This window comes from Pteronotus mesoamericanus, unplaced genomic scaffold (genome assembly GCF_021234165.1).
Source record: "Pteronotus mesoamericanus isolate MK-2021 breed Mesoamerican mustached bat unplaced genomic scaffold, CSHL_Meso_final contig_42, whole genome shotgun sequence".
Lineage (NCBI taxonomy): Eukaryota > Metazoa > Chordata > Mammalia > Chiroptera > Mormoopidae > Pteronotus > Pteronotus mesoamericanus.
Genome location: NW_026555157.1, coordinates 6563489 through 6587939, shown reverse-complemented (window position 1 = coordinate 6587939; position 24451 = coordinate 6563489). Strand labels below are relative to the sequence as shown.

The 24451-nt window shown below is 35.6% G+C and overlaps 1 protein-coding gene across 1 annotated transcript in view; it reads right to left on the bottom strand.

Annotated features, from left to right (window-relative positions):
* Window positions 1-600: 600 nt before the first annotated feature.
* IFT57 (intraflagellar transport 57) overlaps window positions 601-24451 on the bottom strand; it is a 65791-nt gene continuing 41940 nt past the window's right edge. The window contains exons 7-11 of the mRNA XM_054577240.1: window positions 6211-6282; window positions 5290-5421; window positions 3671-3733; window positions 1915-1981; window positions 601-943 (exon numbers count right to left, since the gene is read on the bottom strand). Of these exons, the coding sequence (XP_054433215.1) occupies window positions 765-943; window positions 1915-1981; window positions 3671-3733; window positions 5290-5421; window positions 6211-6282 (513 nt within the window). The 3' untranslated portion in view covers window positions 601-764. The remainder of the gene's footprint in view (window positions 944-1914; window positions 1982-3670; window positions 3734-5289; window positions 5422-6210; window positions 6283-24451) is intronic.

Here is a 24451-nt window from a genome sequence, read left to right as displayed (position 1 = left end):
ATATTACTGATAGCAAAGAAAAAAGTAGAACTGAAACATGTATATACCTTTTTGTCACCACAGGAGCGGAGTCAACATGATCGAAATATTTATTTACTTATTAGCTGGCCTTAAATCATAGAAAATATAAAATAATTTTAGTCACGAAATACTCATGAGAAATAATAAACTTCAAATGTTAATAAGGACACTGAAGTTTTTTCTTATGCTGTCTTCTTTTAAAATGTAATTTTAGGTAACCATAAAGCTGATGCGATGGAAGTTTGGGTTCTTGGAAAGAATTTGCCGCCGCCACTGCTAGCTGTCTCTAGGTGCAGACGCCCTGGCGACCTCTGCGGGCTGGGGTGGGGCGGGGGCGGGGCGGGCACAACCAAACCAGAGGCGGCGGGCTTGCATCAAAGGTCTGCGTGGTGAGAGCGGCAGCCGCAGAGCCGCGGGAAAGCAGGAGTCATACACTCTGGCCTACATGAAGAACAAGAAGAAAAGGAACGACCAGGTGCGGGTTAACATTACATTTAATATGTGTAATGATTAGTGAAAGCTTCTTTGAAAATGAGAATTTTTAATTACTTTATTAAATATTATATTCATTTTAAGGCTTTAGCCAATTCATAATCACCATGATACAATATGTGTGTGTATATAAAAATACCCATTGAACATGCTTTTAGAGGTATAATTGTGCTTTGAAATATGCAACATGAAATATGATTTGATATTAAAAAATGAATTAATCAGAAGCACACAGACAAACCCAGTATGTTTTAATAAGAACCCATTGCAGATTCTGGAATGACTGTCGCATGCATGTCCCTAGTCATGTTGGACTTCTCCTTCAGCTTTGATTGGAGTAATGTGTGTTCCACAACACCGATTCTAATGTCCATCTGAACGGTTTCTTGCTTCAGCTTTGTTAAGCTCTGTTTAATCTTCACCAAAGGAGCTACCAAATGAAAATAACACGGAGTAAAAATGTTTATTTGGAGTGCATCATATTACAGAATTGTATAACAATTTCCTCACTTTGTCTTAAGCCAAAAATAGGGTTAAAAACACAGCCAACAAAAACCGTGACATTCACACAGTTTTTCCTGTGGCATTTAACCACCTGAGACTTTTAGGATGGGAAATGATAACAGCATTTGAAGTACTGAGGCTGAACTTCCTGCCTTTTCTAGGGAAAGAGTTGTTCAAGAGGTAGTTTCAGGGTGCCTTCAATTTATTTTTATGGCTTGGTATATTTGTCTGAAGGGAAAGGGGATACACCAGGAGAAAAAGAAAAGGAAAAATTATTTTTGCGATATAGATAATGGGCTCATTCAATCATACTGCAAAATCCCTACACATTCCTTTTGAAAGATGGCTCAGTATATAGCATGAGAGAATCTTTCTAGAGCATTGAAGGGCTTTAGGCAGTCACTACAGGGTCATGTCAAAATAACTAGCTCATGATGGAGGATGATTACTGAAAGATTATTAATTCTTCTCTATTTGACCTCTGACCAGTCAGGTCTACAGGGGAAGAGGAAAAAAAAAGAGGTCATCAGATACTGCCTTTGTGTCATTTGGGCATTACACTTAGTGCTCTTTTTGTACATAAAATGGGATAATGAAGCTCATTTGATGGAAATAGGACAAAATATTTTTTAAAATTGGCAGAACAAAGTACGTAAATATTTCTCACTCCATTTGAATATAAAAATCCTAAATTATAGTTAAAAATGGCTCTTCTGAGCTGATTTATGAGGAAAACTATATACTGGTTATCAGACACCATTCTGGCGCCATGTATCTCTCCTCAACAAATTCACATTAAAAAGTAGCCTCCCGATTTTAATACTGTTTTGTTAAGTAGATTTCTTGAGGAAATATTCTTGTCCTGCTCATTTGCTCCTTATATTAGTGTGTACTTACCACCATCAGTCATACTGCTACCTTTTTCTTCCATTTCTTGCTTTACCTTTTCTAGTTCTTCAGTAACCTTTCATTAAAAAAAATGTTTTCATGAGCACTGAATTTTAATAAACGTTCAAAATTTTTGAATGATGTATTAAGAAAATTAATTTAGAAATATGATACATACATAAAGAAATAGAAATATTAGGAGTATCCTGGACATAACTTGAATAATAAAATACGCAGCCATACAAAGCTTTTTCTCTTCTGAGAGTGCTCCTAAGGTTAAACTTCCCCAAGCTACTTCCTCATCAACTTTATCAGGTGGTAACAAGATAGACTAAAACTAAGCTGTTGTAGGTTTCAGGAACTCAAACCTTGCAGTTACCTCATAGCATCTACCATGCCAGTCTTTAATAATCAGTATAAAGTAGTACAAACATCCTAGAAAGATGTGGGATTTATAAAGGTTTACAAGGTATCTTTCTTCACATTATAGTTTTATCTCTATAGCATACTAATAATGTTTATACCATATAGCTATATATAAAAATATTCTAACGGTTCTATCCAAACCATTAACTCTAAGAGGCATGCTGTGCTGTTGGATTGGTTCTTATCTGCACTCTATATAATACTCAAAATTATAAAATTACATCCTCAAAATTATACAACTATTATTAACAAAATTTCAAGCTAGAAATAATATAGGTAGGGAAATACCATCTTTCAAAAAATTGAACATTTTTGTTATGATCTAGAACTAAGTGATAATTATTGCAACTTAGTTGGCTTTATTTTTTATCGAAGTGGTGAGTAAAAACTTCCTTGGGAATAAAGTGCTCATCCAAGTAAAGCAAATTAATTTTTTCCCATCACCTGAAATGTTACAACTGAGGATAACTACCTGCTCCAAAAGAACTAAATGGTTCCCTGGACTCCCTTCAAGTGTTAATTTTCTCAACCTAAGTGAGCACTTTATTTCTATATGATGTTTTATTTGCCTAGAAGAACCACAGGATTAAATGCTAAATATTTTTAAAGTTATATTTTTCATATTTTAAAATAACTATTTACTCCTCAAATAATTTCTATACAAGAATCTTAACTGTATTATAGAGAAAAATTTGTGACAATTATATGGGATTGTAATCAAAGATAATTTTGGGTTTTAGTCCCACATTGGCTACTGACCTTATTAAAGGAATTTTTTTCTCTCAGCTTTTCAGTAAAAAATGGGAATACATGTTAGGTCTTACTTCTCTTTCAAAATGATGAAAATAAATACAACAACATAAGCAAATATTCCAGAAGTTCTCAGAAGGAAAGGGTTCCAAGGCTCTCCCAATTTGTAGACAGAGAAATAGTATCACATACAAATTATCAATAATCGCTAAAACAAACCTTCTCTCTTGCAGACTAATATTAAAATTTTTACAGATAATTAGGCCAGTGCTTTATGTACTCTTCTATATATCAATTATAACAATTATGTTTAAGGAAATTAAGGAAGGCTATGAATTTGCTAATATTATCACCATGTTTTATGCTTAATTTAATAGAGCTTCGGGCATTTTATGGAAACAAGTAGAATATACACACATAACTGATTCATTGGTAAGAAAATTAGGGATTTTCTCCTAAAGAAAAGGATTCAAAGACACAGGAAACAATGACTGAAACAACCCACGGTGTAGCAGTATTAAACCATCAAAGCTCAGAACATCGGGCCCAGCTGACAGGTGAGAAGTCTGCAAGAGCACACAGCGTGTACCTCAGAGAGCAGTCTCGTCCTTTCAGTCACTCCACCATTTCCTTGCTGGTATCTCTCTCTTGCCTGAGGGAGAAAACATTTTGTTTAAAGACAAAATCACCGCAAAAGCAGATTACTTAAATATGACCTCTTTGTGTTTGCAATTTGTGCATATCATTTTATGACAACCTCCCCCCTCATTTGTGAACACAGTTGTGAAAGTGACATTAACTGTAGCTATTTTATTTCCCTAATAGGCACCATGTATTTAACTAAAACACTATAAAATGATGAACTACTTTAACCTTCATATACTGACTGTAACTTGCATGGGCATGGTTCACAATAAAAACTGTCCTCAGCCATTATTATACAGTTTCGCAGAGTGGCTCTTGGTCGATTTAATTTGTGTGCTATGCAGAGAAAACCAGTTTTAAAAAATCAATCATAATAGAGCATCAGGATCAGCAATTAATAAGTATTAACAAACAGTATGACAGTATGCTGTTAAATAATTGATCTAACAATCAATTATTTAATAGCAAAATTTGAGAGATACATAGTGGCTTTAATTAGGCTTTTAAAGCATTTTAAAAGTGAAAATATCCATGAATAGATGTGTATATGAGGAAATAAATAACAATAAAAAAGTGAAGATTACTTTCTGTTTGGTTTTTGAGAACTTCTGAAAATACAGAGGTTTCTTAAGTTTATTTCCATTTTTTTCTCCTTCTAACTTTGCTGAAACCCCGCCCCCCCCCGAATTATGTCTTTAACTGACATTTGTAAGTGTTCTTACTGGTCTTTTTCAATGTCAGGAAAGAGGGGGTATGAATCTCAAAGAAAAGCCTTTAGATCCCTACTGCTGGGACAGAAACTGCGGCTTTCAAAGGCTGACAGTTTTATTTTTTGGTTGAAATTCTAAAACTTTGAAAGGATTAAAATATTTGCTCATTTAATTAATTAAACTGCTTGTCTTTGAATGTGTCTTGCTGAAATTCCTCATTACATGATAGTAAGCCACTATGGCAGGGATGTCTTCTCCCTCTGACACATGTTAAACGCATACTATTCTTGTTCCTCCTACTCATACAGCAGATAGAAACAAAACAAGGTTTCCTGACACCCTTTTCTGTTCTAAGCCATGTTCTCTAACAATACGTGCTTTCATTTATTTAAATCGAATGAAGAAATGCACATAAAGACTTCTAGGAGATAATTTCTATCACATGTAAAATGGAAACAAGTTTTATTGCCTCATGTAACTTCCTAAAGTGGACAGAGAATCAATACACAGTAAGTTCTCACTTGATGTCATCCATCGACAGGCTCTTGGAAACCACAACTGTAAGCAATTTAACCATAGCTAACTGACAGAAGCAAGAGTTAAGTTGCTATGGCATAATTCTGTACATCAATTAGCCTATGATAAAAAACTGGTTTCATTTATACGTCATTTTCTTTAAAATTGCATTTTCCAAGAAGCTGTCAACAACGTTAACTGTGGACACATTGTATTGCTGTTTGCGAAATATGTTTCACAATTCTCCAATGAAATTCTCCAATGAAAAGTGCTATGTCGAGTTTTGGGATTAGGATCATTACTTGGAATAAATCCCTGGATATCATTCTTAAATTACCTCACTCAGCTGAGCTTGAGCTGCACGATATTCTTGAACCAAGGGCTCAAGCTGATTGTTGATGTACTTTTCTCGGCTGCCAATCTTTTCCAGAGTCCTACTAATTTCATTATGGAGTTTGTCCAAAAATCCCTAGAAATTCCATGAGACTTTAGTACATAAAAAAATTCACAAATATATTTTTTCAAAAATAGTTTAAAACAGGTTAAATTTCCCTCCATTCATCCCACAAATTCTCAACCGCTTGTGAAAAATAAGACAGTTTGAAATTTTTAATAGCAAAAGAAGTCTGCAATGAAAAATAGTTTAGTCACTTCACAGAATGTTAAAATAGCACCTGACAGTGTTAGTTAATTTACTAATTTTTACGCATATCTAGATCAGATGTGAGTGAAATTTGCTTTATGTGAAGTTCACAATTAAAGTAGGTAAGGGAATAACACGACTTTCTTCTAGCACAATTCAAGCATGGCTGGAACATTCTAGTTGAAAGTAGATCATTAAATATATAGGTCTAGCCTGAGACCCACAAATTCTCATCCCAGTTCTGCTTCTTTGTGGAATCCTCCACAAGTCCGTATTTTGGCAGGGCAGCAAGCCTGGGGAAGCTGAGGAATCTAGGTATGGCTGGCCTGGGGCTCTGTTATTCCTTGAAGGAAAGAATGATGAAATGTTCCTCTCAATATACATATACATACATACATACATACATACATATATATTAGATACATATCTAATATACGTAATGTAATATATATTATACTGCTTTTTTAGAAAGTTACCTTTCTTTAGTTGGTTTAAGTGTCAGGGCTGCTGAAATGTAATATGTTACATTCCAATTAGTAAGCTCCTTATGTTCTCCCTTAACATGTTCCACAGATGAGTAAATGTACATTGATTCACTTGAAGTAATTCACATACCTTGGTCTCCTTTAGAGCAGATTCAATTCCATTTTTGTGCTGGTGCATTTGGTCAACATGGATTCTCCAATCCTATAGGCATGAGAGTATATAAGAACAAGTAAAAAACCACATTCCCTTCTTTCCTCTATTTTTCTGAAGTTGTATACTTTAAGTACTTTGGTTGCTCCCCTGTTTAGGTGGGAGTCCTATATATAGCTGGCAATCAGGTTATAAAGAAATACGTGCAGAGCACTTTAGGATAAAAGGTTCTCAATAAATGTAAATTATTTTATGTGTTCACAAAGTGATGTCTGACAATTTGAATATAAATTATTCCTGCGCTGCTGGTGGTTAATATTTATGACTATCTATCAAAATGAAAAAAAAATCTAATTACTAGAAAAGAAATACTTGTTTAAGCAGTAACAGTTATGTTTGCCAGAAGCAACTCTGGAATCAGTCTCGTATATAAAGTATTAGTTTGTCCCTTGGAAATTAAAATGGGGCCCTCTTCTTCAGTAAGACTTTGGAATCTCTTTCTTAAGAAAGGATGTCTATAATAATTTTTAGGGATATATATTTTGAGATATACTGTACTACTATTAGATTGATCTGAATTAGTGTGCATATTTGAAACCTACTCCAACATCTTAATTTCCTATATCTTCAAAGTTTTTTTGGTTTACATTTCCAAAGATAATAATTTTAAGACTTGAGAAGTAACCACTATACGAGAATAAATATTATGGTAAGTTGAAGTAAGTGATGGAAACAAGATATTCTCTCATACATATCCATTTGCATACCCTGATGCTCCACTTTGCTATCCACAGTATTTTGAAGAGAGAAAAATATTTTGTGAATAGTCCCATTCTACTGATTTCTTAACTTTGAAACAGAGGATAGTGACTACAGGGTAAAATATCCTTGGGTACTTCACACATACCAATTATAAAATTATGGGAAATCTGCAAAGAGCCTCACAGAGCATCTAGTCTCACCTTCACTGTTTCTCAGATAAGCTAACAGAGGCCTGGTGACAGAAAGGGGCACACCCAAGGCCACACAGGTAGAGAGTGGTACACTTGGATCAGAAGCCAAATGTACTAAATCCCCTACACAATACATTTTGGCAGTTCAAAGTGAATAAAAGGACAAACTGGCTACTTGACACCAGCGAAGGTGTTAGAACAAGAACAAATCAGCCCTTTCCTTTGTTCTTAAGCATTTCTGTCCACGAATAAAAGATATCCCAGAATATGAGAGCTGGAAAGGACCTTAGAGATCATCTGCTCATCCATTTAACAGTTTTCTAGTGCAATGTTTTCATTTTACAGTTAAGGGGACTGTTCACCACCTGTGACTTTGACTAGACATATTTGGCAACAGGGCCCTCCAACTCTCCAGTCAACACTGGAACAGGGAGGAGAGGCCTGGCTGGTCTCCTGCAGCTGGACCAGATATGGTTTAAGCCTCAGAATGGACACCTGTTTAAGTCCAAACAAGCATCTTCAGGAAAGAAAATAAAGCTAACAAGTATCATGTTATAATTAATTTTATAAAAAGGTATTCACCCTGCCTAATTCCAAAAAGAATTTCAGAAGCTCCAGTATTCTTATCAGCCTCTGTGTCTGTTCATATATATATGTATCAACACTCACATATGTCTCTATATATACATTTTATATAGTTTTATTATAATTGATGTGTTTAAAATAGTTTGTGTTTCTTTTTCTACCCAGCAAATATCTTTTTTCACATTTTGACAAAGTACTTCGAGAGACGCAAACATGCCTGACTCATCTATATATAACTATGATAACTTACACTGATGTGAAACTACATGACTTAGCACTGCAGTGGAAACGTGGAGCATGAGCGGCATTTCATCAGGGAGGGTAGAAGAGGAAGAATATTGTAGGCTGAAGGAGTAACAAGTACAAGGAAAAATAGGAAAATATATAGGGAGCAAGTAGCCCAGGCTGGCTAGAATATAAAACACAAAGTTCTTGGGATTGGATGGGGTCGAGTGGAGTGGGGAGGATGAATTATAAGGAAACAAAGCTGGAGAGGGAGGTTAAATTAGATCAAGGGCTTTAACTACGGAGTGCGGATTTTTATCATGTGGATAATGGAGAGCTATCAAGGATTTTTCTTGTCAGTTTTAAAGACAAGTCTATGTTTTGAGAAAGTAACAGCATGAAGGATTGATTAGAGAGGCATGAGACAAAAGACAAGTAGGAGACCAGTTAAGAGGCTTCCTAATGATCCACAGGATACATGAGCAGGGTCTGGATTAGAGCAGTGTTTGTTAGAATGTAAGGGAAGGGATGGGTTCACGGGCCGTGTAGAGACAGAACAAGCAGGACTTGGAGACTGACTGAGGGGAAGTGTGGGGTGGCTGAAGTGAAGGTGGGAAAGTAGAGAGAAGATGTCTTTAAGGTTTCTAGCCTTAGGAACTAACGGGATGGTAATGTCACACTGTGACAGAACAGAATAGATTTCAGGGAATCAGGCATATTGAGGAATTTTATTTTGGACTTTTTAATTTGATAAGACACTGGGACATTGGCGTTTCTTATTGCCTTTTAAAATGGAAAGCTAGTAATGATTTATAATTATCTGCCAGACAAATCTCAATGCTCATTTTATTAAAATCTTCAAGATGGACACATTTTCTGAGGTAGAGCTATTAAAAAGAAAAAGCACTTAAAAGTGTTCTTACCCTTTAACCCTGCAATTTTATCTCTAGAAATTATTCCCAAGAAAATAATTGGGTATACACACAAAGATTAATGAACAACCTCTTGGTAAAGGTAAAACACTAGAAAAATATCTCTAAATATCGAACAGTAAAGGACACTTTTAACTAATTTTGCAATATTCATTTCACCACTATAAATAATGCAATATAATATCATTCTTATAAAGCTCTAAACCAAGCAAAACACAGCAATATACTATTTGGAGACTATATATATAAACGGACTTTAAAAAAAAGCTGTTGAGAAGACACAAAATCGAGGACAGTGGGTAGCCACAGGTGGGACGGGGCTGCAGCAGAGAAGCACACAGGTAACTTCTAGGGCGTTGTAATTGCCTAGTTCTCAAGCTGGGTATGGTAGTGAGTTTGTGAGTTCTTGCTTTATTATTGGGCTTACTCATTATAGATGAATTACATATAACATACATTAATATTGCATATTAAAATGTAAAATTTGTTTTCGAAAAATATTTAATAATTTGCAAAAAGGCATGCTAAACAGCATATAGTAGAGTGAAAAAACATTCCCAAAGAAGTATATTCATTAGGTGGACAATCTAGTAAAAATTAGTATTTGTGTATATTTGTATGTCTGTCTGTATGTGTATATTAAGACAGACATTTGAATGGTATCTCATTGTGGTTTTGATTTGTATTTCCCTAATAGCTACTGAAGTTGAGCATGTTTTCATGTATCTGTTGACCATTTGTATGTCTTCTTGGGAGAAGTGTCTGTTTAGATCCTCTGCCCATTTTAATTGGATTGCTTGTTTTTTTGTTGTTGTTGAGTTGTCTGAGTTCTGTATATATTTTGGACATTAACTCCTTATCAAAGGTGTTGTTTCGAAATATCTTCTCCCATTCCTTTGGTTGCCTTTTTGTTTTGATGATGGTTTCTTTTGCTGTGCAGAAGCTTTTTAGTGTGATATAGTCCTATTCATTTTTGCTTTTACTTCCTTTGCCTTTGAGGTCAAATACAGTAAATTCTCTCTAAGACTAAGGTCTAAATTTGGTATCTATGTTTTCTTCTATGTGTTTTATTGTTTCAGGTCTTATATTTAGGTCTTTGATCCATTTTGAATTAATTTTTGTATATGGGGACAAACAGTAGTCTAGTTTCATTCTTTTGCATCTGGCTTTCCAATTTTCTTAGTACCATTTGGTGAAGAGCCTTTCTTTTCTCCATTGTATGTTTTTGGCTCTTTTGTCAAAAATTATTTGCCATATATATGTGGGTTTCTTTCTGGGCTCTTAATGCTGTTCCATCGGTCTGCATGTCGGTCCCGTCAACACCATGCTTCTTTTTCACCCATACCCTTCTCTCTAAGAGGATTATGTGACTTGCTGGCTGGTTGTGTGAGGACTATACTGCCCTGCTCCAGTAATGCTGACCTTGGCCATGTGACTCTCTTTGGCGAGTGGAATGATGGTGCCATAGGCCATGACCTAGGTCAGGACTATGCAGAAGCTGTAGGAGGCATCCACCAGCTCTCCTGCCCTTTCTTTCAGCTATGATAATAGGCATGTCCCACATAAGAGTTGTCCTTTCAGTCTGGGTCTGGAAATAAGAAATACGAAACACAGCTGGAGTAGAGTGGCAGCTGAGTCACATATCAACAGACATGTACCTTAAGTGAAAATAATGTTGTTATTATTATAAACCACTGAGATTTGGGGGTTGTTTGTGATACAGAAAAACTGAATGAATATACAAATTTTATAGGAGGAAAACCAAGAATCAAATAGGTTAAATGGTCTTTCCGAAGTTTCATGTCTGGAAAATAGAAAGCACTCCCAAACTAGTGCATTTTCCACATAGTATATGCTTCCATTCTTTGTGATCCAATGAATTACCAAAGAGTACCTAAGACAAACCAGGAATTCTTTTTGTTATATATCAAGTGAGACCCCATTGGTCACTGGAGTTAACTGGTCACCTTTTCCAAAGTGCTCCAAGTGTGTTCATTAAGAATCATTTTTCCTCTCCAATGAAGTTGAGTTATTCACTTCTCTCTATGGAAATGAGAAGACTAATAACACTGAAAACCCTTTCTTCAGACTTTCTATTTTTCAAAATCCTTTCATAGAAAATCTCATGTGTAATTCTCTCTGTCAGTTGTCAGGTAGATAGCAAAGGTAACGTAACCATGACCCCCACCCCACTCCCAATTCTTAAGCACCAAATTATATTACCTCTTTTTTTCAGAAACTGAAGGATTGTGATGATATATCTGCAGATGGTGATTCACAGCGTACGATAAAATCAAAATGTATGAAATTTACTTGCAGCTGTTAAGGTGACTGGCAAAACTATATGGCTCTCTGGGTTTTATTTTAACAGAATAATGCCTGAATGATTTCCTTTGCATATGCAGAGACATTTTATTTCTTTGCCCAAGTCACCAACTCAAGAATCAAAGTTTTTCTCTGAAATCTGCAGGGAAAGAGAGACTAAAATATGAGCTAGGGATGGCAACGTGTGTGTGTGTGTGTGTGTGTGTCTGTGTGTGTGTGTGTATTCCATTTATTTATATATATATATATATTTTTGCACTAATTTACAACTTGTGAAGCGTCACACTGTCAGTGTTTTCCACTCAAGTTTGAGCCTCGTTTATGCGTGCAGAGGTGAAGCGCCGAAGGACATGGGTAGAAAGAGGCCCCTTTGTGTGTACTGGGATGTTTCTTCCTGGGCTCAGGAGAAACGCTGCAGCACAACTGACTACCAGTTTCAGGTCTCCTGGCCCCTTGTGCTCCAGCTCCCAAGGGCAGGCGCCCCACACTTCTGATGGGTCTTGAATTGCTCATATCACAAAATGTTACTTCTGCCATCTATTTTACCTTTTTCCTCTAGTCTTACCGCTCCTTCCTCAATTCTGTTATGAATAATTACTAATGAAATCTTAATTCTGCTTTTACAGTTTCATTTTAGTGAATATACAAATATTTACAAGGGCTTTTATGGGTTCCTTCTATGTAAGGTGCTTATTAACCCCATTTTTCTCATTAGGCCTTTGTTTCAACTCTGAATTTACTTTCTCTAGGTATTTTTAAGGTCACTCTGGGGAGATAATGCGTTTAGTAGATTGGGTAACAAACTGCGATTGTATGATTTTTACACTATCAGTCACAAAATAAATAGGCAACCAAATGTCCTTCCTTTCACTTACAGATTTTCCATTACATAACTGCTGCCTTCGCTTCCTAATTTTGTCACCCAACTTCAATGAGAAGCACAAGAAACTCTGACAACTCCCAATTCAAGTCTGCACATTAAATAAATGTCTCTTAGCCTGGTTGTTTTGCTAAAAGCATAGATGCTACAGAGATTTGCTGTTTCTAATCTTCTGTGAACGAACAATCTGGATAGTGAACCTTGTCAGAATAATCTTTAAAACAAGTACATATAAGCTCCAAAGAAGGATTTACAGGAGGACTTTCCTACATGGAAAATGCATAAGCTTTAGTACGTAGTTTTTTGCGATACCTATTTTAGCTAGCAGAAGCCTTTCTTAGCTCCTAGTTCGGGTTTATAGTGATCCCCTAATAGTCACATCCATTCTGAGACCTTTTTACGTTTAACCATAACAACTTCAGTGCTACTATTTAAGGCTAAGAAGCACTGTCCATACATCATCACATATAATTCTCTTTGAAACTTTACTAAGATGAGGAAATTGAGGCATAGCCCTGGCTCACATGGGCAAATGTGTGGTAGAGTTCAAGTCTGCTATATCATCATAACATAACACTTCCCTGACGAAATGTAGTAAAGTATAACTAAAAATTTGAAAGGGGTAATGATTAAAGGAGCTTTATTTTTATCTGTAATATTTGAATTTTTGCAATAATATATTTTATATCAATTATATAATTAAAAAATGAATTTAAAACTTTTTTAAGATAAACATGTAATTAAAAACTTTCTCACAGAGAAATATCTGGGCCTAAATGGCTTCGTGAGTGCAATTTCCCAAATATTTAAGAAAAAATAATAACCTCGAAAAACACTATCAGAAAACAGAAAAAAAGGGAAAGCAATTGCTAACCTGTTTTATGAGGCCTGCCACTAAAATCTGACAAAAACAAAACAAACAAAAAGAAAAATTCCAGATCAATATCTTTTGTAAAATAAATATAAAAATCCTCAACAAAATACCAGAAAACTGAATCTAGTAATATAGAGAAAGGATACTATGTCATGATTAAGTTGCATTTACTCCAAAGTGCAAGGTTAGTTACTAAAAAATCAATCGATATAATTCACCATAGCAAGAGAGAAAAAGAAGAGGTAAATCATATGATCACCTCAATGGTTAAGAAAAAATGTCACTCAAAAAACTTAACATCCACTCATAATAACTCTTAGCAAACTAGAAACAAAAGGGAAGTTCCTTAATTTATTAAAAGATATTTATTAAACTCATAAAGCTAACATCATTACAATGGCAAATTGAAATAACGAAAGTTTTCCTCCTGTTAATACCACTTATTTCCAATATAGAGCTCTTAAGTGGTCTATTAGATAAGATAAAAGAAATAAAAGGAATAAGATATATAAAGAAAGAAGACTGATATTTCTTATTTGCAGATGATATAACCATACATACAGAAAATGCAAAACGATCTATAAGCCTATTGTTAGAATAAGTGAATTTAGCAAGTGTGTTGGAGACGTGTGTATGTATACTACACATACACACATGCACAGAAAATTGTATTTTTATATATCAGCCACAAATAAACAGGAAATAAAAGAAAAAGATATTCAATAGCACCAATGTAATAAAATAGTGTCCAGATACGGACCCACACATATATGTTTACTTTTTATGACAAAGTTGTATGTACATTGGTGAATGGATAATCTTTTCTGTGAGCAGGGTCAACTACATGTACATATGAAACCAAATAAATCTTAAGTTCTACCTCACACTATACACAAGAATCAGTGTTAGATGGATTGCAGATCTCAATGCAAAAGGTAAAACAATAAAGATTCAAGAAGAAAACATAAGAGGATATCTTCATAACATTGGGGTAAACAAAGATTCTTAAATAAAACATAAATATTAGTTATAATCCTCTCCCCCCAAAAGACTATTTTGAGTATATTAAAGTTAAGCCGCTGCTTATCATAATACACCAAATAAGAGGGAAGAGGGAAGCTAGAGTAGGTTATTTGCAATAGATACATCAGTCAAAGAACTCATGCCCAGGATATATAAAGAACTTCTATAAATCAAAATAAAAAGCAGATAACCCAATATTAAAAGACCAAAGAGGATATCCAAATGCCAAATAAACATATGGAAAGGGGCTCAACCTCATTGGTCATCAGGAAATGCAAATTAAAGTGAAAATGAGACCTTACAACGTATTTACTGTGATGGCTAAAATAAAAAAGACTAAAACAATACTGAATGTTGATAAAGATGTGGAGCAAATGGAACTTTTTTATGCTGCTGGGAGGAGAATAAATTTATATAACCACTTTGAAAAACTATTTGGCAGGGTCTGCTAAAGCTGAACATGCACATTACACTATGACCTAGCAATTCAAAATGTACATGTTTACCAAGAGACATGTCCAAGAATTTTCAAAGCAGTATTATTTATGATAGTCCCAAACTTTATCTCATGTAAGTCCAGATGCAGGCTACTCTGGAAGGACACGACCTTGGGTTAGACAGTTCTCTCTCACTGTAGGAACAGACAGCTGGAGGTTGACTACTGACCATAATAATCTATGGCTGGACAAGCAAGTCCTTGCTTCTAAGAGTATCTGAACAGTTCATGTGTTTCAACCAGTGGTTAAAATGATAACTATAGCTGTAGTGATCGAGAGGTAGGACCAAGTGTGAGCTGCAGTCCAAAAATGATCATTTTCAAAATTTCAGTGTAGAATAGTTGTTCCTGTGACATGATTAATATCCTATCCATGGTCAATGAAAAAATTCTTTGATACTTCCAGTCAAGATGGAGGTATAGGTAGACATGCTTTGCCTCATCGCACAATCACAGAGAGAATTACAACTAGATCTCAAAACAAGTAACACCCGGAATGGTTAGAAAATCTAGCTGCATGGAAGTCTAACAACCAAGGATTTAGAGAAACCAAATTCATCCAGCTGGGTAAGAGGGGTGGAGTCACAGAGACGGTGGAGTGGCATGGAGAGGCGGTAGTGGCAGTGGGACAGACAGTCCCACGTTCACATATGGTGGAATGGTGGATAAAAATCAGGAAGGATAGATACCTTGGAAGAGAGCGATCCCACCCCCAGGCCAGACCAAACCTAATAGTCCAGGGTTCCAGTGCTGGGAAGATAAATCCCCATAACTTTTGGCTGTAAAAACCAGCGGGGATTGGAGCGGAGGAAGAAACTGACAGATTTTCAGGAGATTTCATTTAAAGGGCCCACATTGACTTAGACTGTATGCAAACCCACCCACTCTGGGATTCACCACCAGGGCAACAGCTGGAAGGGCACAATCGCATATAGGAAGTAGGTGAAGTGACTGGAAATGGGGTGAGAAATGGGGAAGCCTCCAGAAGCCAGGCAACAGCATTGTTCCCTCTCTGTTCCCTCCCCCTGCACAGAGCCAGAAAGTGGAGAAGCGGGTTGCCCTGCCATGCTGATTACTGAGGGCTCTACCTCACACAATTTACAGGTGGCTTTTTTACAACAGGCCATACTACTAAGACAGGGAGTCAAAGCAGCTCTACCTAATACACAGAAACAAACACAGGGAGGCTGCTAAATTGAGGAGACAAAGAAATATGGCTCAAATGATGGAAAAGAGCCAAACCCCAGAAAAAAAGAACTAAACAAAACAGAGATAACCAACCTCTCAGAGATATAGAGTTCAAAACATTGATGATCAGGATGCTCAAAGAACTCATTGAGTATGGCAACAACATAAAGGAAGAAATGAAGGTCACACTAAGTGAAATAAAGAAAAATCTACAGGGAACCATCAGAGGGGAGGAAGCCGGGATTCAAATCAATGTTTTAGAACCTAAGGAAGAAATAAGCATTCAACCAGAACATCAAAAAGAAAACAAAAGTAAAAAAAAACAAAAAACAAGGATAGTATAAGGACCCTCTGGGAGGTCTCCAAACATAATGATACCTGAATCATAAGGGTACCAGAAGGAGAAGAGGAAGCACAAGAAATTGAAAACTTATTTGAAAAAATAAAGAAAACTCCCTTAATTTGGCGAAGGAAATAGACATACTAATCCAGGAAGTATAGAGTCCCAATCATGTTGGACCCAAAGAGGAACACACTGAGACACATCATAATTAAAATGCCAAAGGTTAAAGATAAAGAGAGAATCTTAAAAGCAGCAAGAGAAAAGCAAAGAGTTACCTGCAAAGGAATTCCCATAAGACTATCAGCTGATTTCTCAAAAGAAACTTTGCAGGCAACAAGGGGCTGGCAAGAAGTATTCAAAGTGATGAAAATCAAGGACCTACACCTTGATTACTCTATCCAGCAAAGCTATCATTTAGAATGGAAGGGGCAGAAAATGTGCTTGCCAGACAAGGTAAAGCTAAAGGAGTTCATCATCACCAAACCATTATTACATGAAATGTTAAAGGGACTTACTTAAGAAAAAGAAGAAGATCTAAACTATGAACATTAAAAGGCAACAAACTCACAACTATCAATAACTGAATCTAAAAAAACAAATGAAGCAAACACGCAGAAAAGGAACAGAATCATAAATATGGAGATCATTTGGAGGGTTATCACCTGGGAGGGGGAAGGGGGAAGGATAGGGAAAAAGGTGCATGGATTATGAAGCATAATTAGTAGGTACAAAATAGACAGTAGGATGTTAAGAATAGTATAGGAAATGGAGAAGCCAAAGAACTCATATGCATGACCCATAGACATGAACTAAGCAGTGGATTCTGGAGGGATGGGGGTACCAGGCAGAGGAGGGCAAAGGGGAAAAATTGGGACAATAGTAGCATAATCAATAAAATATATTTTTAAAAAATGATAAAATTCTTTGGAAATCTGATAGCAGGAAACCAGGTTAAGTGAAAGAGGCAGAGAAGACAGCTTGACAGAAGAAGTAGTGTATGTCTAGGTTTACTGCAGCAACTGTTTCTGGGATAGGTTGATAACTTACCCTGCTTTCTGCAAGGATATGAATAGTGTAAACATTTCCCTTCTTCATGGAGAACACTCCCTTTCCTAGTAACAGAACACTATCTGTATTCTTTTTGCCACTTTGCAGTTTTGCAGTCTCCTCTTGTTCTATTCATTTTCAGCTTCATCACTGCTAATATTTGTGCATTTGTATATTTATGTGTGAGAGAAAGAGTGAGATTCCTCATTAAATTAAATAACCTTTTCATGAGATTGAATTACTTTCTTAATGAAAAATGACCATTAGGCTGTGGGATAATTACAGATTTGGCTTTCCTGAATTTTTAAATGAGACATTTTTCTTTCATTGCCAGCAGCTTAAAGACTTCTGCAATATACACCTGTGGTGTGAAAGCATGATTTTTCTTTTTAAATGTTCAAAGAACTAAACGTGATTTACAAAGAGAGTTGAGTATATATGTGTGGTGTATGTTGTACATGTGTATTTGTTGCAGGGGGTGTAGGAATCTGTGGGAAGATGTGTTTCCTCCAGAAGTTCCTGCTTTCTAGACGTTCTTCTCATTGTAGAGGAAAATAAGACTGTACATAGAGTTATGAGCAAAGGCTATCATAACAATCATTGGTACTCTCAAACCTGCCTATAATTGAACTGAAACTGGAAATCTATAATCTCTAAGTAAAATACTTTGTTCATTAAATACAGTTCTAATGTGTGCTCAGAGATCATTTTAATTGATTACCACCTGTTATGAAGTGTTTTCATATGTAGACTCAGAGTTATTATTCATATTTACTCCATCCATACCCCTTTTATATGACCACAAATCTGAGTGAGGATTTCCAGACTTTAGGAGGAGTCAGGTGCCCAGAGAAGAGATTTGGCGCGGCAGACAGAGAGTGGACGCGGCCCTTCCTGCTGAGAATGCAGCCCTTTCGCAGGACACTGAGAAACCGTGGTGGGAGCTGGAAGGGATGACCTTGACAGTTCCTTTCCACCTTAAGAATCTACTAATCGAAATTGTGATCTCATACTGATATTCAAAAAACAAACAAAAAATTGAAAATATAAGTCATCTGCATGCTTGAAAGAACCAAAAAACATGTATTTTTACCTTGGCATAAGTTAAATATAATGGAATAAAGACGATGGGAGTAAAATTTGTCCATATATTAAGAAATTTGGTTTTTTGTAAAGATTTTATTTATTTTTAGACAGAGAGGAAGAGAGGGAGAGAGGGACAGAAACATTAATGTGTGGTTGCCTCTTGCACATCCCTTACTGGGGACCTGGCTCCTGACCCACACATGTGCCCTGTCTGGGAATCAAACCGGCGACCCTTTGGTTCGCAGGCCAGCACTCAATCCACTGAGCTACACCAGCCAGGACTAAAGAAATTTGTAATAAAACACAGTGATAGTGACAATTACTGTAATATCATTGACTAGAAAAATGAGTCAAGCCAATTAATAAGTACATTTTATGGGGAAGTCCAGTGACAAATGGCTTCTGCTTCAATTCATATTTTCTATTAAGTAATTTAAAGGAAACATTAAATCATACTTTGCAATAATAAAATATTTAGGCAGTCTAGAAATTTTAATTATAATCAATATGTATTAATTCACTGCTCTCAATCACGAATGTCTATTTGAGGTATATCTGCTGTGAGGCATTAGTAACTTCCCTCTGCAGTATTTATATAGCATGCAGTCTTTATTGGTTATTTCCTCAAAATCTGCTACTATTGTTGATGTTCTTTAGTTAGAGCTGATAGTAATCTTTGAAGTACAAACACTTGTTCTATTTCCACTGTGATAAATGAAACCTTTCCCTGATCCAGTTGAAACATTTATCACACTCAGGGTAAATAAGAAGGAAGGCATCATCAACTATCTTTAAACACAGAATATCGTGAATGTTCAACGAGACTGTGACAGAAGCAGCTAAAAAGCCTCTCCAATTGCTTAATGATGGCTGGGTTTTTCTCCACCCCTTTGCAGTATTTTTAAATGTACAATTTTAAGCACAGTATTTTTTCCCACAGCCCTGATATTTGTCCTTGACCTACCTGCTACAAAGAAAAAAGAAAACCAATTGACCTTGTGAATACAACTTTAGGTCCACAAAATGACACCATGTTTTAAAAATAATTAAAAAAATCCAAAACAGTATTTTGTTTTGCGTAGTCTCCTTTAAAGAAAGCCTGTCTGTACAAGTCCATCAGTGAATATTTTCCCTCATCCTCTGAGACGATGTGGCAGTTGAGTAATCATGCAGGCTGCTCTAAAAATGTATGTGCCTAGTTAATTTAGGCAGTTTATTTTGATAGCATTCACCTCTTTTTGATTATAGCAGGTGTTTCAAGGATAAATTTGCTGAAAATTATATTTTGTTTAAACAACAGCAGCAGGTACATTTATGGCCTTACTATATTAAAAAGCATTTATTGCCTGGCAGCAATAGATACAATTACAGACATTTAAGACAGTAATTGGAGCTATTACTCCTGCATGAAGCCTCATGGAGTCCAACTTATTGCCCTCTGTATTTACATTTATCACTGGTAATTGTAAACGCTGATTTTTAAAAATTTGGTGCCTTATTTTTTAAAAATTGTGTTGTATTTCTCAATGAAAGGTCTGTCTACTAGAAAATCTATAAGAATTATAAATGTAGTCTCTCTGTTATTCATATAGCAGAATCTCATTTTAATGACTAATACATACATAAAATGCATTCCTGTACCCTAGCCCACAAAATATATTATACCTTTTTGCTCATGGATATAAGAATCCTATCAATACAGCCTAAATTTAGCAACCAGAGTCCAAATTTTAAGAAATGCTTTTTATTCCCAAACAACAACAATTTATAAATCACTACAGGTCAGGAATATTAAGAAAACAATTTTATTAATACTCTTCTTACAGTGCATCCAAACACAGCGATGGCAGAAGGTCAAAGCAAGTTGCTCTCCCCACTGCTCTGGAATGAGAAAAATACCCTCTATTGCTTCCAGATACAGAAGTGTCTGCAATAGTAAAAAGAGAAAGCCTACCCTTGTGTATTTCTGCAGGATTTCGCTTCCAATTTGAAGAGACTTAGATCTAATACAGCAATTTTGTCGTCCCTCCAGGTTCATTTAAATGGAATTCCATCTTCTGATTAATGAAGGCCTTGCTCCTCCCTCCTAGGTGTTAGCTCTCAGAGTGACTAGAGAGCCCAAAGGCTCAAGACTATTGCAATGATTCCTTCCTTAGCACAATGACTCTTCCCGAAAGGTTTCTTGCTGTGAATCACCCAAGGTACTACCTGTATGTTTTGTTTATGTTAAAACAAAATCCAATTGCTTAGAGTTGAAATTTAAAGTTTAAGGTTCTTTTTACAACTGTACCCTGAAAAAGTCAGACACTGATGAACAGGTAAGGATATATTAAAAAAAAGAAAAGAAAAAAAAGAAAACGAAAAGTAGTTCAGTGAACTAAAGGCTTGAAATAATTAGAAACACATGCTGTAGTACTTCCAAAGCCTTAAAAAAAAAAATCTCTATTTAAATTCCTTGTAATAAAGCTAAAGATTTATATAATGACTACAGACTTTTTGGTGAAATGGAGGAAGTACCTAGTCAACTATCTTCTAAAACAACAAAGCAGGAAACAATTATAATTTGAAAAAAATCTAAGTCATTAATCAAAATTTTAATTACAATATCCACAAGGCATTAAAGCATGATAGAACATTTGTTCATTGCATTAAATACCTAATATTAAATCATTATACAATGATTTTAGGACTAAATGCTGTATAATTGAAGAAAAAGGTAAGGTTTAGTTGAAAACTGATTTCACACTTTCTGCTCTTATGTCTAGGGAAGAGAAATAAATACTTATTAATGTTTACTTGGTTTCTATTAAGATAAAAACACTTCACTTGGAAAAAATCATTCCCCTGATAAAGACTAATAAGACTGATTATTTTAAGAAGCCACTTTTCCTTGGTTCAATCAATAAAGTTGAGGACTGAGTATGTTGAAATGTCATGCGCTGCTTAACGATCTGAATATGTTGAAATGTCTCATTAGGCTATTTGATCATTGTGTGAACATCACAGAGTGCACTTACACAAACCTAGATGATGTATCCTACTACACACCTAGGCTATGCGCTATAGCCTGTTGCTTCCTAGGCTACAACGCTGTACAGCATGATACTGTTCTGAATACTGGAAGCAGCTGTAATACAATGGTAAGTACTGTGTATCTAAACATAGAAAATATACAGTAAAAATACAGTATAAAAGATAAAAAATTATTCACCTGTACAGGGCACATCATAAATGGAGCTTGCAGACTGCAAGTTGCTCTAGATAAATCAGTGAGTGAGTGGTGAGTGACTGTGAAGGCTTAGGACATTATTGTACACTACTTGTACACTACTGTAGACTTTATGAGCACTGCACACTTAGGAAACACTAAATTTATAAAACAGCATGAGATTAAATCAAGAACAAGATGTATGAGGCTGCTGCTGATGTAATACAACATACTGTTTTACAGCAAACTTTATAAATGTCCGATTAGGCAACACTAAATTTATAAAAAAATATTTTCTTTACAGTAAACTAAACAGCTTACTATAACTTTTTACTTTATAAATATTTTCATTTTTTATCTTTTCAAGTCTTGGAATAACACAGCTTAAAACACAAACATAGTAGAGTTATACAAAAATATTTTAAAACAAAAATCTTTATTCTATAAGCATTTTTCTATTTTTTAATTATTTAGTTTCTTTAGCTTTTTCAACTTTTTTGTTAAAAAATTAAGACACACATTAGCCTAGGTCTACAAAGGGTCAGGATCATCAATGTCACTGTCTTCCACCTCCACATCTTGTCCCACGGGAAGGTCTTCAGGGACAGTAACACACATGGAGCTGTCATCTCCTATGATAACAATGCCTTTTCCTGGACGACCTCCTGAAGGACCAACCTGAGGCTCTTCTAAAGGACGTGTCATTCTTTTCAGAAATATGTCCATGGTGATTTGGTTTTTTTTTCCCCATCATATACTTGCTTGTAAGCAGATAACGCACCACAAATATACCTCTCTATTAATGATATTTGTGATGTCACTATGTCTTGGAAATATTTTAGCTCCATTGTAATCTTATGGGACCACCATCATATATGTACTTTGTGATCGACCAAAACATCGCACATGACTATACACAAATGGACATAAGACAACAGCCAGATCATTATACAAAATAGAATTCTGACCCACAATCCGCAGCAACTAGTTGAGGAAGCCAAGCTCTGTAGCAAGTGGCCCCAAATAGTCAAGACTTAGTAACTGTCAGCTAGAAAGCCCACTTTCGCCCAGCCCACTTCCAACGTAAAACCAATCAGACAAAGCCACATATACTCCCCTAACCAACCACATAGGAGGCCCTGCTTCTAGACAGCCTGCCTCCAAACTTGCAGTCATCTGAACATGTATGAAACCTCCCCTTTTTTCCCACTATAAATTCTCCTACCTTTGAGTATCTGCCAAATGCAAGCAATGGTGGCTGGCTCCCTTGCTATAGCAAGCTCTGAATAAATAGCCTTTGCTTGTTCTCCTTTAGGTGGTCCCTGTTTAGTTCCACAAAGTCAAATAAAGCCTTCCTCTTTTTATGGTAAAAAGAAAACTCAAAGAGATAGAATAATTTTCCTCAAGAAACAGCATTAAGTATTTAATAATTCAAAATTAACTAAAAACATGAAAAGTAAAATAAATAAATATATATATCCACACATTTTCTATTGCCCCAGAAATATGGAACGTGTAGAATTCTTTGGCAGCTCAGTTTTAACAACTATTATTAATCAATTTATTAATATTAACTGTCAGTTGATTCACTTAAAAGTTATAAAATATATTATTATACAGTTAAAAATATTTCAATTATGTAGGAAAATATTTTCAATAACTGTCATAAAATACCCTGGAGAATAGCCCCTAGCACAGTTGAAAAAAAGTAACAGCAGCAGCTATAACTTATGGGTGGGTCTGACTGCACATTCTTGCAGTAATGAGTAATTACACAAGATTTCCAATTCTAATTTTCTTTTAATCTTCATTTCTGCTCCTTCTCTCCATGTTTTGCCTTTTAACTGGACTACTAACAAACACTTGTTTCTCTAAAATGACTCAATGACAGATTCCATTTCTTGCCATCAGTTTGTGTTCTTAGATCTTATGGTTCTTATGTTTGCCCATCTTCTAACCATCAGCTCCTGCATGATGCTGTGCTCTCGTTCCTCCCCACAGACCGTGGACCTCTTGTTTTGACCCCAACCTGCGGAGCCTGGCCAAGACGTGTCTGCTACCTGGTACTCAGCTAGAGATTGATGGTAATCTTTCAGCATTACAGGAAACCATCTAAGTCATGGTTTATAACTTTTAAGGATGTGTGCAAATGCCTATGAGGTTATATTATGTTACAAAAAGAGGTATAATCTCAACTATATAAACAAAAGTACACAGAAATAGTGTTCAAAATATTTTAAGTCATTCTCCTGGTACCACTATATGTCCTTTAGATATGTTAATTCATTTTATACTTTTAGTAACTCTGAGGCAGGTTTTATAATGAACTCCACTTTACAGATGAGGAAACTGAGGCACAGAGTGTTTGTGTAACTTTCCCACAGTGTCCAATAGTTAGTAAGACGTAGAGCCAGGATTTGGACTCAAGCAAACTGGATTCAGAATTTGTGCTTTTAGCCAGTATGGTATATTATTGCTAATCATGTAAGTAAGAGCCTGGGGTAGGTTCCAGTATCTACCTGTCACTTACTAGGCAAAGGCAAGTTACTTCTCTGTGTTTCAGTTTCTTCATCTCTGTAGGACAAGGTACCTGCGTCTCATAGGGCAGTGGAAAGGATTAAATGAGTTAATAGATGTGAAATGCTAAGAAGAGCACTTGGCACACAGTGAACACTTAGTAAATACCAGTTACTATTATCATCATATTATATGTACCCCTTTACTGTGGAAAAAAACTAGAAAGATTTACCAAAATGATACTTATATGAATCTGATTATATCCACATGTAAGAATATAAGCCTGATGTTTATAAATATTCCCTTAAGAGATGAAAGCATACAAAAATTTTATAAATTCTTCCTAAATACTGATATAGACATGGAATATAAGAGGGCTATGATAGAAAATGATAATGTTATCATAGAAATGTTGTTATATAATAATTAACATTTATTAGTATTAACTATGTGTCAGACACTGCACTTGATGCTTTACGATAACTCTGTGAGGTAAGTAATACAATTAGTCCAATTTTACAAATGAGGCAAAGGAGGA